This window comes from Gymnodraco acuticeps, unplaced genomic scaffold, assembly GCF_902827175.1.
Source record: "Gymnodraco acuticeps unplaced genomic scaffold, fGymAcu1.1, whole genome shotgun sequence".
NCBI lineage: Eukaryota > Metazoa > Chordata > Actinopteri > Perciformes > Bathydraconidae > Gymnodraco > Gymnodraco acuticeps.
Window position 1 is genome coordinate 527,560 of NW_022991977.1, and position 14,516 is coordinate 542,075.

Below are 14,516 nucleotides of genomic sequence, written 5' to 3' on the forward strand. Positions count from 1 at the left end.
TATGACTCTTTGCTGATGCAAATGGGAACTTCTTTGTTTGGTTACACAGTCAGGAAAAGGCATTTTAATGCACCATAAACTGTCAAGTATCACTTATGTGTAGTTTCACGTCATGGGAAGCTTTATCCCAAAGATCGACAACAGATAAGAGTCAGTGTGACGTCAGTGTCAGTCAAAGTCTGGAGCTGCTCCATCAACAATGAATTGTAATCGACTGTGTGAACTGATTGTTTCAGGAGTCACATCAAGGTCAGAAAGTATTATGTGTGAATAATGTTGTGTTGCAGTTCTAATATTTTAATTCAACTTTTTATATTTTATTTTATTTCCTTTTTATCACCACTGTAAAGTGTCTTTGAGCACCTGAAAAAGTGCTTAGAAATCAAATGTATTATTATTATCATTATTATTCTTATTAAAATCAAACATATTCTGCAGGTTCACTCATGAAATCAAGGTTTTCTTATTATTTTATATTTTGAAAGCTCAGATTTTGCTGGATCTGTACACAATATCTTTAACTTTAAAAGACAATTGTTGCCTGGGAGTCGAGCTCGAGCATCACAGTATTATGATAACAATGTTCACTTAATGTCCCTCTCACACACAAATACAAACATACAACATATATTAATGAAAACATTAAATAACTGTAGAACTAGCTTTTGGAAAATCCACAAAGCGAATATTTTGATTTTCATTGTTTAATTGAATTGATTGATTTAAAACAAGGGACAGTGTACATTAATCAACATATTAAAAATATGTAGGGAGACGTGTGGTGCAGTGGGTTGTCTGTTGGTGTTCGGATCAGGGGTTCACAGGTTCAAACCCCACTGCAGTCAGCATGTCGTTGTGTCCCTGAGACACTTCACCCCAAATTGCTGCTGTGGCGATTGCCCACAGTATTGAGTATGTGAGTCGCTTTGGATAAAAGCGTCTAACAAGTGACATGTAATGAAAAAGTACTCAAATTAGCCAAAAGGCTAGTTTTCACCGATAGTCCCTTTGCCAGATGGTGATAGACATCCTAAAAGCAATAATGAAAATACCACGACATCGTTATACCCTTGTACATATTTACAAGAGATGACATCACTGAATACAGATAAGAGCAAGTCATGATAATAAATAAAACATTCACAATACACACACCTACACCCACACATCAGTGCTGACGACACTGTTGATTATTAATGAGCCACTTTTTAACACTGTGCTTGAATGTGTAGTAGGATGAGGATTCTCTTATTGGTTGTGGTATTGAATTCCATTGATGGGATGCGTGGAATGAAAAGACAGCCTGGCTGAATGCACTTTTCCTAAATGGGATGGTGCAGTCTCCCCTAGCCGCACCTCTAGTAACCTTGGTTGAGATGGACTTTAGGATTGTACAAATATCATACAACTATTACGTTTTTTGATGGTCCACTGGACATTACAGTGATGACATATTTTTTTAAAACCCACCAAGGGTTGTAGTGAGACTTGAAAGTAGGAAAAAAAGCGTTGCAAACTCTTGCTTCTTATGCATTTATCTTTTACTTGGATTAAGTTTGTACACCTCAGGTGTTTTTCGAGATTTATAGTTGTTGACCTTTGAGTTTAAAATTGGATTTTAAAAGAAAAGTCTGTTATTGGTTACCCCAGACATATAGTGAGTATTCCTTGAAATTACTAAGCTTTATTGGAAAACAGAGAGAAAATATTATCATGGGAAATAAAACGGAGAATAGGAACTAGGCAGGCAAAATAGTGTCATTTGAGAAATATGACAACATTCACCAAAGTTTCACCAAAAATAAGTATTAAAAGCAGGAAAAGATGTTATATTTGATCACAATTGGTTTGGTTTATTTCATTTCTATACAACAATTTAACCTTATGTTTACAGGGAATGTTGACAAAGCATGCACTTTTACCGCAACCCCCTTTTAATGAATTATATTGTCATTTGCCCACAAGGGCCCTGAACATCAAAACTGTCGCTGTGACAGAGGAGGCCAACAAACATTACCGTACAAAAATGGGTTTTGAGTGTTGTAATTATCACTCGATATAGAACCACGAAAAACATAATGAGGTTGGAGTGTATCTGGGGGAGCATAATTGACAAGATGACATCTTAATAATAGCTAAGAGAAAAACAAATCTCCTCCTATAGCTCAACGAAGCTTTTTTTTATTTTTTGCAATGTCTTGTGATGTCTATTTGTTGATGTCGTGTACCACCAATATGTCACTATTTTATATGAAAAATGCATTACAAAAAAAGATAATATATGTATATATATAATATCATATTAATAATAATAATTTGAATATTTAATTGAGTTTACAGAAAAGAGCACAACGTACACATGATTTATGAATGCAAGCCTTTTATTTAAAACAATGTTAAGAAACAAGAAAATAGGAACTTTTAAATATGTGTACAGTACAAAGCTTGGTAAGATAGAAATGCAACAAACACATTCCAAAAATAAAAGGCATGATGGAAATGAAAAATAAAGGAAATAAGCTACTGTAACAGTTTACAGAAATCCACAACAACAAGATACGTTGTTTGATTTCTTTCTTTTTGGGGGCTTAGTTTGCTCTATTAAGTGCCAAAAGACCGGAGACAGAGCCTCTCTGGTCAGGGAACATAATGTCACTGTCTCTGAAGTACTATAGTTGTGAGGGGGAGGAAAAAAATCACAAGTATTAAGCTGGGCAAAGTGTTTGTTGCTTGCTTAGCAGCCGGTGCAGGCAGCAAAAGCGCAGATCTCACAGACGTCCATGGGAACCATAGCTGAAATAAAGACAAAAGACTGTAAGACACACTGTTTTTATCACCTGGACCTCCATATTCATGACTTGGCATACTTAATATTCCACTCAAAGGCTGGCTGTTTTAATATAGTGGTCTCACCTAGTCTGGACAGGGATGCAGATGCTCCTCTCAGCCTGCAGAGGGGCAGGAACTCCTGGGGGAGCATGGGGTCGGCACACAGGGACCCGGTGCTCGCCCTGAGTCGAGGGCTCTGTTGTCCTGCTCCGCTGCTCTCTGTCAGCTCCTGGAGCCTCATGACGGCTTCCAGAGAGAAAGACAATCCATTCTCCTGAAAAGAAAGACACATAATTGGTGTTAAAGAACTGCATCTTACCAGTTAACTGATGTAGGGTTAGTTCAAATAATGTGTCAAAACAAGTTTGTAATCTAAAAGAGTACAGAGTGCAGGTTTTGGGTAAGCTGCATGAACAAAGCTATTGTCCAGGATCAGTGAGTACTACAAAAATGATAAATAATGCACTTACTTCAACCCGCACCGCCTCAGAGGTCCAGCTGAGAGCTAGGACGAGGACAGTGATGGTGGCGAGTGTGGCCTTCATGGTGACAGCGATTTGTCTTGAAGAGTCTTTGTCTCTTGTTGTTGGTGTGCTCAGCAGGTGCTTAGCTCAGTGAGTGCTTTCCTTCCATCCACAAGCCTCCTTTAAACAGTTTTGCCCTGCAGCTCTGCAGTCATGTGACCGCAGGTGCAAAGTTTTCTCACGGGTTAATCAACAGTGAAGGGGTTTTACAGGGTTGTAAAGGGGAATTCATAAATCCTTCTTTTGCCTCATCACCTGTCTGTTAATTTTATGGATCCCTGGCTCTGCTGGCAGCTCTGTCTCGTAGATTGATCACACCTCAGGTCGGTTAAACAGTTACCTTTCGCTCCATTGATGACGGTGAAAGCCTCAGCTGCCCATTGTTAGAGAGCCCTGTTAGCAAACTGTTGAACTTTGTTTTACAAGCTGACATGTCTGACAGAACTGGATCCTGTCATGTTTAAAAAAAAGTGCCATGTTTTTTTTTTTATTATTTGGAAACGTGTTATTTTTAAACAGAAAAAAACCTTATAGAAAAAAAAGATATATTCGTTAAATATTTAAGTTCTGTATTTGCCTGATTGAAGGACACAAAGGCAATTGCATAGTATTAGACTAAAACAATTAGTTTAATATTTGAACAAATATAATTTCCTCCAGCAATGCTTTCATTACCACAGCATCTCAATCAACAACTTTATTAATCCCGCAAGGGGAAATGGGTTATGAGCAGTAGCTTATGTCATGTACACAGGCAGGAAGAAAACACAGATACACCCGGGAGCACAGATGTGGATCATTCCAATTTACACTATACATAGTTCATAGCATCACAATAATAAATAAATAAATAATCTATATCGGACAGGGCCACTATGTTAAATTGTTTTAATGAGCATGTTGTGTCCTGTGGCCAGGGCCGGACTGGGACAATAAGTCAGGCCGGGAGTTATACACCCAGCCAGGCCACTATTTATTTGTCAATATTTACAGCGTTGCTGCCCATAGTGATAGCCCTATAGTTTAAATCTACTACCCAAAAATAAACATATGGACATGGGTCACTATTTTAAAAAAATGTGAAAATCTATTTAGGAACCTATCCATGTTCACATATTTTAAGTGGGGGTGGACCTAAAATCCTCTAGGGGGTCCGTGGGCATGCTCCCCCGGTAAGATTTTTGTGTTAAATGTTGGAGTTAAATGCATCAATCTGGTGCACTTTGAGGGGGAAATAAAGAGACTAGATCTATGGAAACACCCATATGAAACAGAACTGTATACATTTAAATAATCATAAGAATATGGCCATAACCAATAACATACCATATCCAATATTTAAAAACATTTGAACTTGTTTATTTATTTGTTTTTGGTTCATTTATAGTTGTGTGTGTCTGTGCTCCTGAATCAGCCTCTCCTGTCTCCCCCCTGCTCCTCTTTGAGGCAGAAGCAAAGACTAGATTTAGCTCTCAACAAGTTTTAAAAGTTTATCTTACCTTTTTTCACCTAGTTAACGTTTTTTTTTTGTATTATTCATGCATATTTAACTAATCTCACTCCCCCCTCAAATGGAAATATGTGTTTACATAAATGGAGACCAAACCGTTTGAGACCCACAGAGATAACTTAGACAAAGTTAACTATCTAAACACTCAAGAGAGTCCTTTACCTCACCAGCACCTGAGCTGTAGTTATCAATCTCTCAGTCTGACTGGAGAGGACTCTCCTCCACCTTGTTGTTGAAACAGCTCCTTATATCGGTTAGCGCAGCTAGCTAGCACCAGATGCTAACAGCAACAATACAGTAATCGGTGCGCGCGCTCTCTCGCTCGCGCCACACATACACACACCATCCCGAGCTTGAATGACACACAGAGACCAATCGAGGGCTTTAGTGTATGATCTGTATGAAAGTGGCCATGTCGGCGGGCCACATCATGTAGACAGCCAGTCACCCTCTGTGAGGCAGAGTAAGACCCACATTTGCGCAGCGTTGCGTTCACTATACATACATTACAAAAAGAATCCTCAGGCCAGCAGGCCACTTAACAGGCCAGGCCATCGGGAAACCTCCCGGTCCTCCCGATGGCCAGTCCGGGACTGCCTGTGGCTCTGTGTTTGATTCTGTTACTAACTCTGCTACTGTGAACAACACAGTCCGTGACTCTGAAAAACGTGGTTTGGAAACCCCTTTCAGTTTTTCTCCTTTTACTATTGAATCGTTCATGAAGCCTTATCCAAGTTAGATCCTAAGAAACCGGCTGGTCCGGACAACGTAGAACCTTTCTTTTTAAAGATAGCTGCAGATTTTCTTTTTAACCTCTCCCTCAGCACCAACACAATTCCAAAAATATGGAAGTCAGCTTATGTCCTTCCTTTACTAAAAGGTGGGGAGGCCACTTTATTAAATAATTATAGGCCCATCTCTAAATTGTTAGTTCTGGCTAAGGTTCTTGAACGCCTAGTGAGTGCGCAGGTAAAGGTGTTTTTATGTAAAAAGGACATCCTGTCTAAACATCAGTCAGGCTTCAGAAAGCAACATAGCACCATCACTGCGACAATGAAAGTGGTGAATGATATTGTGGGTATCTTAGACAAAAAGAAGAGTTGTGCAGCTCTATTTATTGATCTTTCCAAAGCGTTTGATACCGTCGATCATCATATCCTGAAACAGAGGCTGACCAGTATAGGCATATCCAGCCATGCAGTGGGGTGGTTTGTGAACTACCTCTCTGAAAGGTCCCAATGTGTTCAGTTTGGTGGGCTGTCTTCTGAGTGGTTAAACATTGCTAATGGTGTTCCTCAAGGTTCTGTTTTAGGTCCACTTTTATTCTCCATCTACATCAACAGCTTATGTCAAAATGTGGATGGAGCAATTTTACATTTTTATGCGAACGATACCGTGATGTATTGTGCAGGTCCCTCCATTAAGGAGGCTGTTGTTAAATTGCAGGCTGTTTTTAATATTATTCAGACTCAGCTCTCTTTTAAATGTTGATAAAACTAAGGTAATGCTATTTTCAAAAGCAAAAAAGACACCGGAGACAGCTTTGGATATTGTTACTATGCAAGGACAAGTACTCAAAGTGGTTAACTGTTATAAATACCTTGGTATCTGGCTTGATGATTGCCTCTCTTTTAAACCTCAGGTCAATAATCTGCTTAGAAGGCTGAGAGTGAAGCTAGGTTTCTTTTTCAAAAACAAGTCCTGTTTCTCGCTTGAGGCCAGGAAAAGGCTCTGTGACCTTTTTACCTGTGCTGGACTATGGTGATCTGATCTATATGAATGCACCTGCCCATTACCTAATCAAGTTAGATGCCGCCTATCACAGTACGCTGAGATTTGTTACTAACTGTAAAGCACTTACTCATCACTGTACCCTGTATGCCAAGGCAGGTCTGCCTTCACTTACTGTTCTCAGGCTCAGTCATTGGTACATGTTCATCTATAAAGCTGTGGGGGAAACTTCTGTAGCAATGGAGAGTCAGGACTCAGAGAGACACGAGGAGAGTTGGAGCTTTGATGTCAAACACTGATGGTTTATTCGGAATTTCGGCCGGAGAGTTGACAAGACAGGTGGTGTGTCATGAGTAGGGTTGGGTATCGTTTGTATTTCCACGATTCTGATTCTGATTCTACTTTTCGATTACGGTTCTTAACGGTTCTCAATTCCGATTCTTTGAGGGGCAGGGTAAAAAAATGATACATGCTTCTTCTACCAAAAAATTACATTTATTCGAGAAACTATTATACAGGTTAGTTTACAGTAATATTCACATGAATCAGTCTGTTTATATTTACTGCTATGTAACTGTAACCTGAGAACCACTGAAGCTACAACAGTGCAACAGTCCAACTTTTAAAGGAAACCCCCCCCCCCCCATTTAAAAACAGTTCTTGTTGAGAAAAACAAGCCTTCTCAGGAATACCGGGAAGAAATGTTTGCACATTTGAAAGTAAAATGCTTCAATCTGGTGCACTTTAAGCAGAATTACTAGAGACTAGATCTAGGGGGTACAACTCTAAACACCCATATGAAAAAGATCGGTTTACATTTTAATAATTAAATAAGTATGTGAACATAACCAATAACCTACCATAGCCAATAACAAATACATGTAACGTATTTTATTTTTGTTGTTCATTCATATCTTACTATTTTATTTATGCATATTTTTGTATCTCTCCAGTTTAAAACAATATGTCTGGTTTACTGTCCTATAGTATACATTGGAATGATTTTAAACCTGTTTTATCCCAATAATTATAAAGGAGTGCCTTGGAAATATGTGTTTACATAAATTGTGATCAAAACGTTTGAGACCCACTGAGATAACTTAGACTAAAGTGAACTATCTAAACACTCAGAGTTCTTTACCTCACTGAGCTGTAGTTATCAGCCTCTCAGTCTGACTGGAGAGGACTCTCCCTCCACATTATTGTAGAAACATCTTCTTCTAATATCCGTTAGAGCAGCTAGCACCAGATGCAGGGGCGGCGGGTACTGCAGGCTAGGGAAGGCTAAGCCTTCCCAAATATTTTTGTCACTGCATGCAAGAAAAATATAATGTATAATGTTTGTGTCTTTGACATTAGCGCTGCTATGCAGCCACCTGTGCCCTGTACTACGAAGCCAGTTCAACAGACCCTGGATACGTTTGAGTTATGATATCTTAACTAACCCTAACAAACGCGCTCTCGCTAAACGGTCATACGACGCTGGTTATCAACTCGGTAAATCAAGCCAGGGTTTCTCTCACCAGCTGAGAGTCGCAAGTAGCTATTGCCCAAGATCTCAGGATGTGTTTTTATGTGTGCCAAGTGCTAGAACTGTTTTAGGTACCAAAGCTTTTATGTGCGCAGCTCCTCTAGCTTGGAACACTGCAATATTTTTTTAAACTGAGCATTTTGGTTCCCCTGCATAATTTTAAAGCTCGGCTGGATGAAATGCTATTTGATACTCTTGGTACCTGTCATTGTGAATAGGTTTGTAAATTGTACCCCTGTAATTATGTTGTATGAAGTCCTTTTTGTTTTCTGTTGTTTTTCTGTTTTTTATATAACCAACATGCTGCAGGTCTCCCTTGAAAAAGAGACCGTTGATCTCAATGGGATTTCACCTGGTTAAATAAAGGCTACAAACAACAAACAAACTTGTATTAACTTGTAATTTGGAACTATGTTTTTTCTGATGGGTGAGAAAGCATAACATTTAGTTTGTTTATGGATTTCTTAAATCTGTCCATATTTTAAAGGGGACCTATCATGCAAAATGCACTTTTGTACGCCTTTTATACATGAATATGTGTCCCCGGTGTGTCAGGGAACTCACCAAGTGTCAGAAAACACAACCCTCTCTCTTTTCCTCCATACCCAAATCTCTAAAAACGGGGCTGCAACGGAGCTGATTATTATTTGAATTTTTCTGACGTCAGAAAAGGGGTGCTCCGCCTACTGTATATGGGCAACTCTCCACCTATCAGGGGAATGAGAGACCGCTCGAAAGCGCTGGAGACGCTGCAGTACATATGCCAGGCCTGTAAGTCGCGCTGTAGTCTGCCACAAAAGCAGAATCAGCCCTTCTGAAGACAGGGCTGGAAAAGAGCAAATAGAGCGAAATGAGGCATGGCTAAAATGCAGGATCTGTTTGGTATTTTGAAAAAAAAACTTCACAGACATGTTTTATATAGGTATGGCCCTACAATATATGTTTCAAATATAGCATGATAGGTCCACTTTAACTCATTATTTGTAACCAATGCAAGATATATTGTAATACATTTATTATCTGTACGTCTGTTTGTTTCACATATATTTATATATAATCATAGTTGACAGTATTTATTGAACTGTAGTCTACAGTATGACCTCTTATATTCTGTTTTATCTTATGTAATGGATAATGTAGGTGGTCATTAATGAAAAATTAATACATGACAAGGTGATCATGGATCCCAACGCTTATTTCATAGCCACATCAAATATAAAAAATAAATAAACCAACAACTTGATTCAAAACATTTCATTTAAAAATGATCGTACATTACTTCTGCTAAGTTCTCCTTAGCAGCCGGTCTGTTAGCAAACCTCTGAAATGTCGAAATTATCAGAATCGAGTTTACTTAAGCCGGAATTTACTTGCACCATACTATAACTTGGAATTGAAAAAAAAAGTATTAGTTCTTTAAAATCTTAAACATATTGTACGTTGCACTGTTTACGGGGCCTTTGACTAAAGATGTTCATATTAACAACTACCCTATTGTGCGTATGGTAATACAACCTTCAAATCCATGAATCCTTTAAATATGGGTTTTCTACTTTAAAGGCTTAAGTGTGTAACAATAATTGTAAAATCTTTCAAGAGGTTTATATATGAACCACTTGCTGCAAACAACATAAATGTCATTCTGTTGATGCTAAATAGATGGCCTTTTAGTAGAAAAAGCTTCAGTTAAATGTCGATAACTCTGCAACAATCAAACCTGTGACCTTCCATTAATGGGACGACTATCTGATCACTAGGTTTCTGAAGGACAGCTAGAGGCAGCGATGAAAATCAATTGATTACGCTCCTGAGTGGCACCAAAGGCCCACACATACACAGGAGCGTAAGGGTGTTACAGGCCAGCAATTATTTTTTAACGAGCTCATTTAACACAATTCTGCACACTGAGCATAAAGGGTCGGCACATTACATCTCAACAGTCGTCATCAAACTTTATTTCTGTCTTGTAGAAAAAGAGATTGCAACATAGACATCTTAGTCTCTCTGCCTATCATTTCATTAGCAATTTCTTTATTGAGATCTATTTGGTCATTTTAGTCAAAACGTATAAGCAGGGTGTTATTTAAGATGTTTATATACACCACCAATTCATTTGTAAGAAACTAAACTAGCAATTAATTGATTTGGCAAACAAGTAGTTCATAACTCTTTCCAATTTAAAACCTTTTGTTTCAGTGTGTATATTTTTTCGAAATAAAATTATGCTTTTTTACTCCACTCAAAGTAATTATGAATCACTGCTAAGCAGCACATCTGGAGTAAATTCACAAGCTACCCTGCAATATACAAAGTAATTCAAACTATAGCTGCACCTTTACCAGCTTTTGATATCACTTGCATCGATAATTTTAATCAAAACATATAATATATATTATTCTGAAATGGACCAATCTGTATAATGAGTACTTACTGTAAGTACACTGAACAAAAATATAAACGCAACACTTTTGTTTTTGCTCCCATTTTTCATGAGATGAACTCAAAGATCTAAAACATTTTCTATATACACAAAATAACCATTTCTCTCAAATATTGTTCACAAATCTGAAAAAATCTGTGATAGTGAGCACTTCTCCTTTGCCGAGATAATCCATCCCACCTCACAGGTGTGGCATATCAAGATGCTGATTAGACAGCATGATTATTGCACAGGTGTTCCTTAGGCTGGCCACAATAAAAGGCCACTCTGAAACGTGCATTTTTGCTTTATTGAGGGGGTCTGGGGGGGGTCCGAAAACCAGTCAGTATCTGGTGTGAGGGGTAGGGTTAGGGTTAGGGTTAGGGTAATGTTGTGAATCGAGTGGCCCATGGTGGTGGTGGGGTTATGGTATGGGCAGGCGTATGTTATGGATGACGAACACAGGCCACTCGATTCACAACATTACCCTAACCCTAACCCTACTCCTCACACCAGATACTGACTGGTTTTCGGACCCCCCCAGACCCCCCCAATAAAGCAAAACTGCACGTTTCAGAGTGGCCTTTTATTGTGGCCAGCCTAAGGCACACCTGTGCAATAATCATGCTGTCTAATCAGCATCTTGATATGCCACACCTGTGAGGTGGGATGGATTATCTCGGCAAAGGAGAAGTGCTCACTATCACAGATTTTTTCAGATTTGTGAACAATATTTGAGAGAAATGGTTATTTTGTGTATATAGAAAATGTTTTAGATCTTTGAGGTCATCTCATGAAAAATGGGAGCAAAAACAAAAGTGTTGTGTTTATATTTTTGTTCAGTGTATGTTTTGAGGCCAATACTTTTGTACTTTTACTTGAGTAACATTTTGAATGCAGGACTTTTACTGTAACAGAGTGTTCCTACACCCTGGTACTTCTACTTTTACTTGAGTGCAAGATCTGAGTACTTCTTCCACCTCTGCATATATAATACAATCAGTCGGATAGAAGGGGTTAACAAGGACCTACAGTTAATTTTCTTCCCTGGGGCCCCTTAGTGGTTTAATCCAATCCTGCGTGTGTAACCTCTGGATGCTGTGGTTCCTCCAACAGTCCAAATAAATACTTACTGGTTGTGTGCAGTGATGGAATGTAACTAAGTACATCAACTTTAAAAAGCACCTTGAATGTTGATATGTGTTATTTCCTTGAGTATAGCCATTTTATGCTACTCTATACTTCCACTTCACTACATTTCACAGGCAAATCATCATATATTTTACTCAACTACATTATACTATAGTTACTTTTTACTTATAAAAATACATTATATTTTTACATTATATGATGCATTTTTTTTTACAAATAATACCCCTCTATTTTACAAAGTATCTCAAATTGGCTCCCAATTGACAAACTACAACATCAAAATGCTCCCACATGTATTTGTTTGTGATAAAAACAGGGAAAATAAATAACGGAATGATACTGTAAAAAGTGTTGTCCTACATATAAAGAACTTTTACTTTTGATAATTTTCATTAGTAAAGTACATTAATAATGTAATTCTACTTAACTAACTATTTGGATTTAGGACTTGTTATTTCTAATGTATCTGAAGTAAAATATCGGAGTAATTCTTCCACACCTGGTAGTGTGAATGGTAATCTGTCCCTATTTTGCCCCTGTGACAGACACGACCTCTCCCTCCAATGTGTAATGGGATAAGCTCCTTTCCTCTGAGCGTATACATAGGATAAGCAGGTAGAGATAATGGAATAATAAATAAATAAATAACAGCAGTAGTTTGTATTAGTCATCACAGATTGCACTCACCATGCAGTCCATACAGACAGGTGGGAGTAGTACATGACACTGAGATCGCTTTGTTAATCAATAATCTTTACTTCAGACTGATTTGCCCAATCAGATCTTTTGAAATCCGGCCTAAAGTCTGCCAAGACAGCAGGCAGGATGTCTGGCGGAAATGTGTGGGTGGTACACTGTGACCTAGAAGGAAATAGGGTGAAGTGTTCCACCTAAATAATTTAAGTTTGCTGAAATATTCAAAATGTTTGTGCTCTTATGTGATGTGGAGGTGGGTCGGCGTGGAGGTCACAGGTGATGGCTTTGACTCAGTCTGACATCGAACTGCACTCAGTAACCTCTGGGTTTGAGCTGCTCTTATCGAAAAATGTATGGCTAATTGACTTCATAATTCAAAAGGGTAATGATTTAAAGTCAGCGTTCGTCCACGCTTGTCAAAAAGGTTCTTTGTTGAAATAAGACGTGAAAAATAGGCTCTATGTCAAGGGAAAGGGCAATTGTTCAGACAGGTAAGACAAATGACGGCCACCTAGGCCAGAGGGCGGTAAATCATCAGCCTGAGGGTGAATAGAATATTTTTGGAGTATTTATTTAACCTCATCTCACCGCAGACATCCTACAGTCAAGTGGGTCAGCAGGCAGTGTTTCTCACTCAGGACACTTCACCATGTTTTTAACAAAAATGTAACCTTTGACCTTCCGAGTTTAAGATAATCTAAATTATTTAAACCTGCTTTGATTGTTTCTTTCTGCAACTTGGAGGCAACACAAAATAAATACAACATTGCATCTGCTTCAGCATCTTTTAAAGTTGTTATTGTAAAAGGTTTGAGCAACTGTGTGAATGTCTGTAAGCGACACTTGTCAAAGTATCATTTCTGAATGTTATCATGTATTGGACAGGGATTTGAAAAGGTGTGACTCATTCCTGATGACAATTAGCAGCATTAGTCACAGTAGGATAAAGTACACACAGATATCTATTAAAGCAGGAAGGACTGAAGCAGAGACATTCATTATGTAGAAAACAACTTGAAAAGGCTTCATTGCATTGTCTCATGCCTCCTTTAAAAATGAACTCCACTCTCCTACATGTTCATTAATGTGTTTTAGACAGCACTCATGATTCAAAAAGGCTAAATATGTACTTGCAATCATTACATGTTTCTGTGATGGAGTAGATAATTTAAAGACTGATAAGATTAATATTTCAGTAAACATTTGTATCAGTTTCATTGTCTCTGTTGTGTACTGTCAAAAATATTTTATAAATAGATGTAGACAAAATGAGATACTTATATTTTATATTCATCATTAGGATCATCACTATCTATTAATATAAAACGTTGCGATATTCCCTCGTGCAACTTTGCATTTATTTTCAATTTTTTTCTCTCAGTTTATTAGCAATTGGCATATCTGCTATTTAGTTTTTGACTTATGGTGTTATCAATAAAATGTGCATACTTAGTCATCTAACATTTTTTAAATATGTAAGTCTATTCTCCTCACTTTATCTGCACTAAAGGATTTCTGATTCTGATGAAAATATTAAAACCAAGTTCTCATTCATAACACTCCGTTCGATGTCTCACTCTGGGATGCGCCTCAACGCGTATGCAAACAGAAGCATCAATCTCATTACGCCAATCCTGATTGGCTGGTGATCTTGACGTCAACGTCAGGGAATCCACCCACCCTTTAAGTAGCTTGCGCTACGACGCAGCGTCATTCAAACACCTCTTCTCGCTTCAGAGCACATCTCGAATAGCAGTAGCCGGGCTAGCTTAACGGTCCACAGACTGAACCCAAGCTAACATTCGGTCGACGGGCGCTTGCCGGTTACTTTTTTGCTTTGCAGAAGAATTGAACAAATATTAACACACCAGTGAATATTGTAATCTGCCCCGCCGTTTTTTCTTTCGAAATAACGGTAAGGTTTGATTTTTTTCTTCAAACAGTAACATACCTGTTGCTAGTTTATCCCTCCGCGCCGACATCACGGCGAGCGGGGACGGACTCTTCTCTCCCTCACACCAGAGGAGACGGAGATAAGAAAGATATTAACACACCAGTTAATATTTTTTAAAGAAAAATCTACCCCGTCGTTTTTTCCTTTCGGAATAACGATAAGGTTGGATT

The 14,516-nt window shown here is 38.3% G+C and overlaps 1 protein-coding gene across 1 annotated transcript; it reads right to left on the reverse strand.

The window, feature by feature from the left end:
* Positions 1-2,378: 2,378 nt before the first annotated feature.
* LOC117536224 (guanylin-like) lies at positions 2,379-4,276 on the reverse strand. Its single transcript, XM_034201012.1, has 3 exons — positions 3,300-4,276; positions 2,914-3,103; positions 2,379-2,793 (listed from the first exon to the last, which is right to left on the reverse strand). Exons 1-3 carry the CDS (start codon positions 3,372-3,374, stop codon positions 2,735-2,737), a joined length of 324 nt encoding a protein of 107 aa, XP_034056903.1. The 5' UTR covers positions 3,375-4,276; the 3' UTR covers positions 2,379-2,734.
* Positions 4,277-14,516: the final 10,240 nt, after the last annotated feature.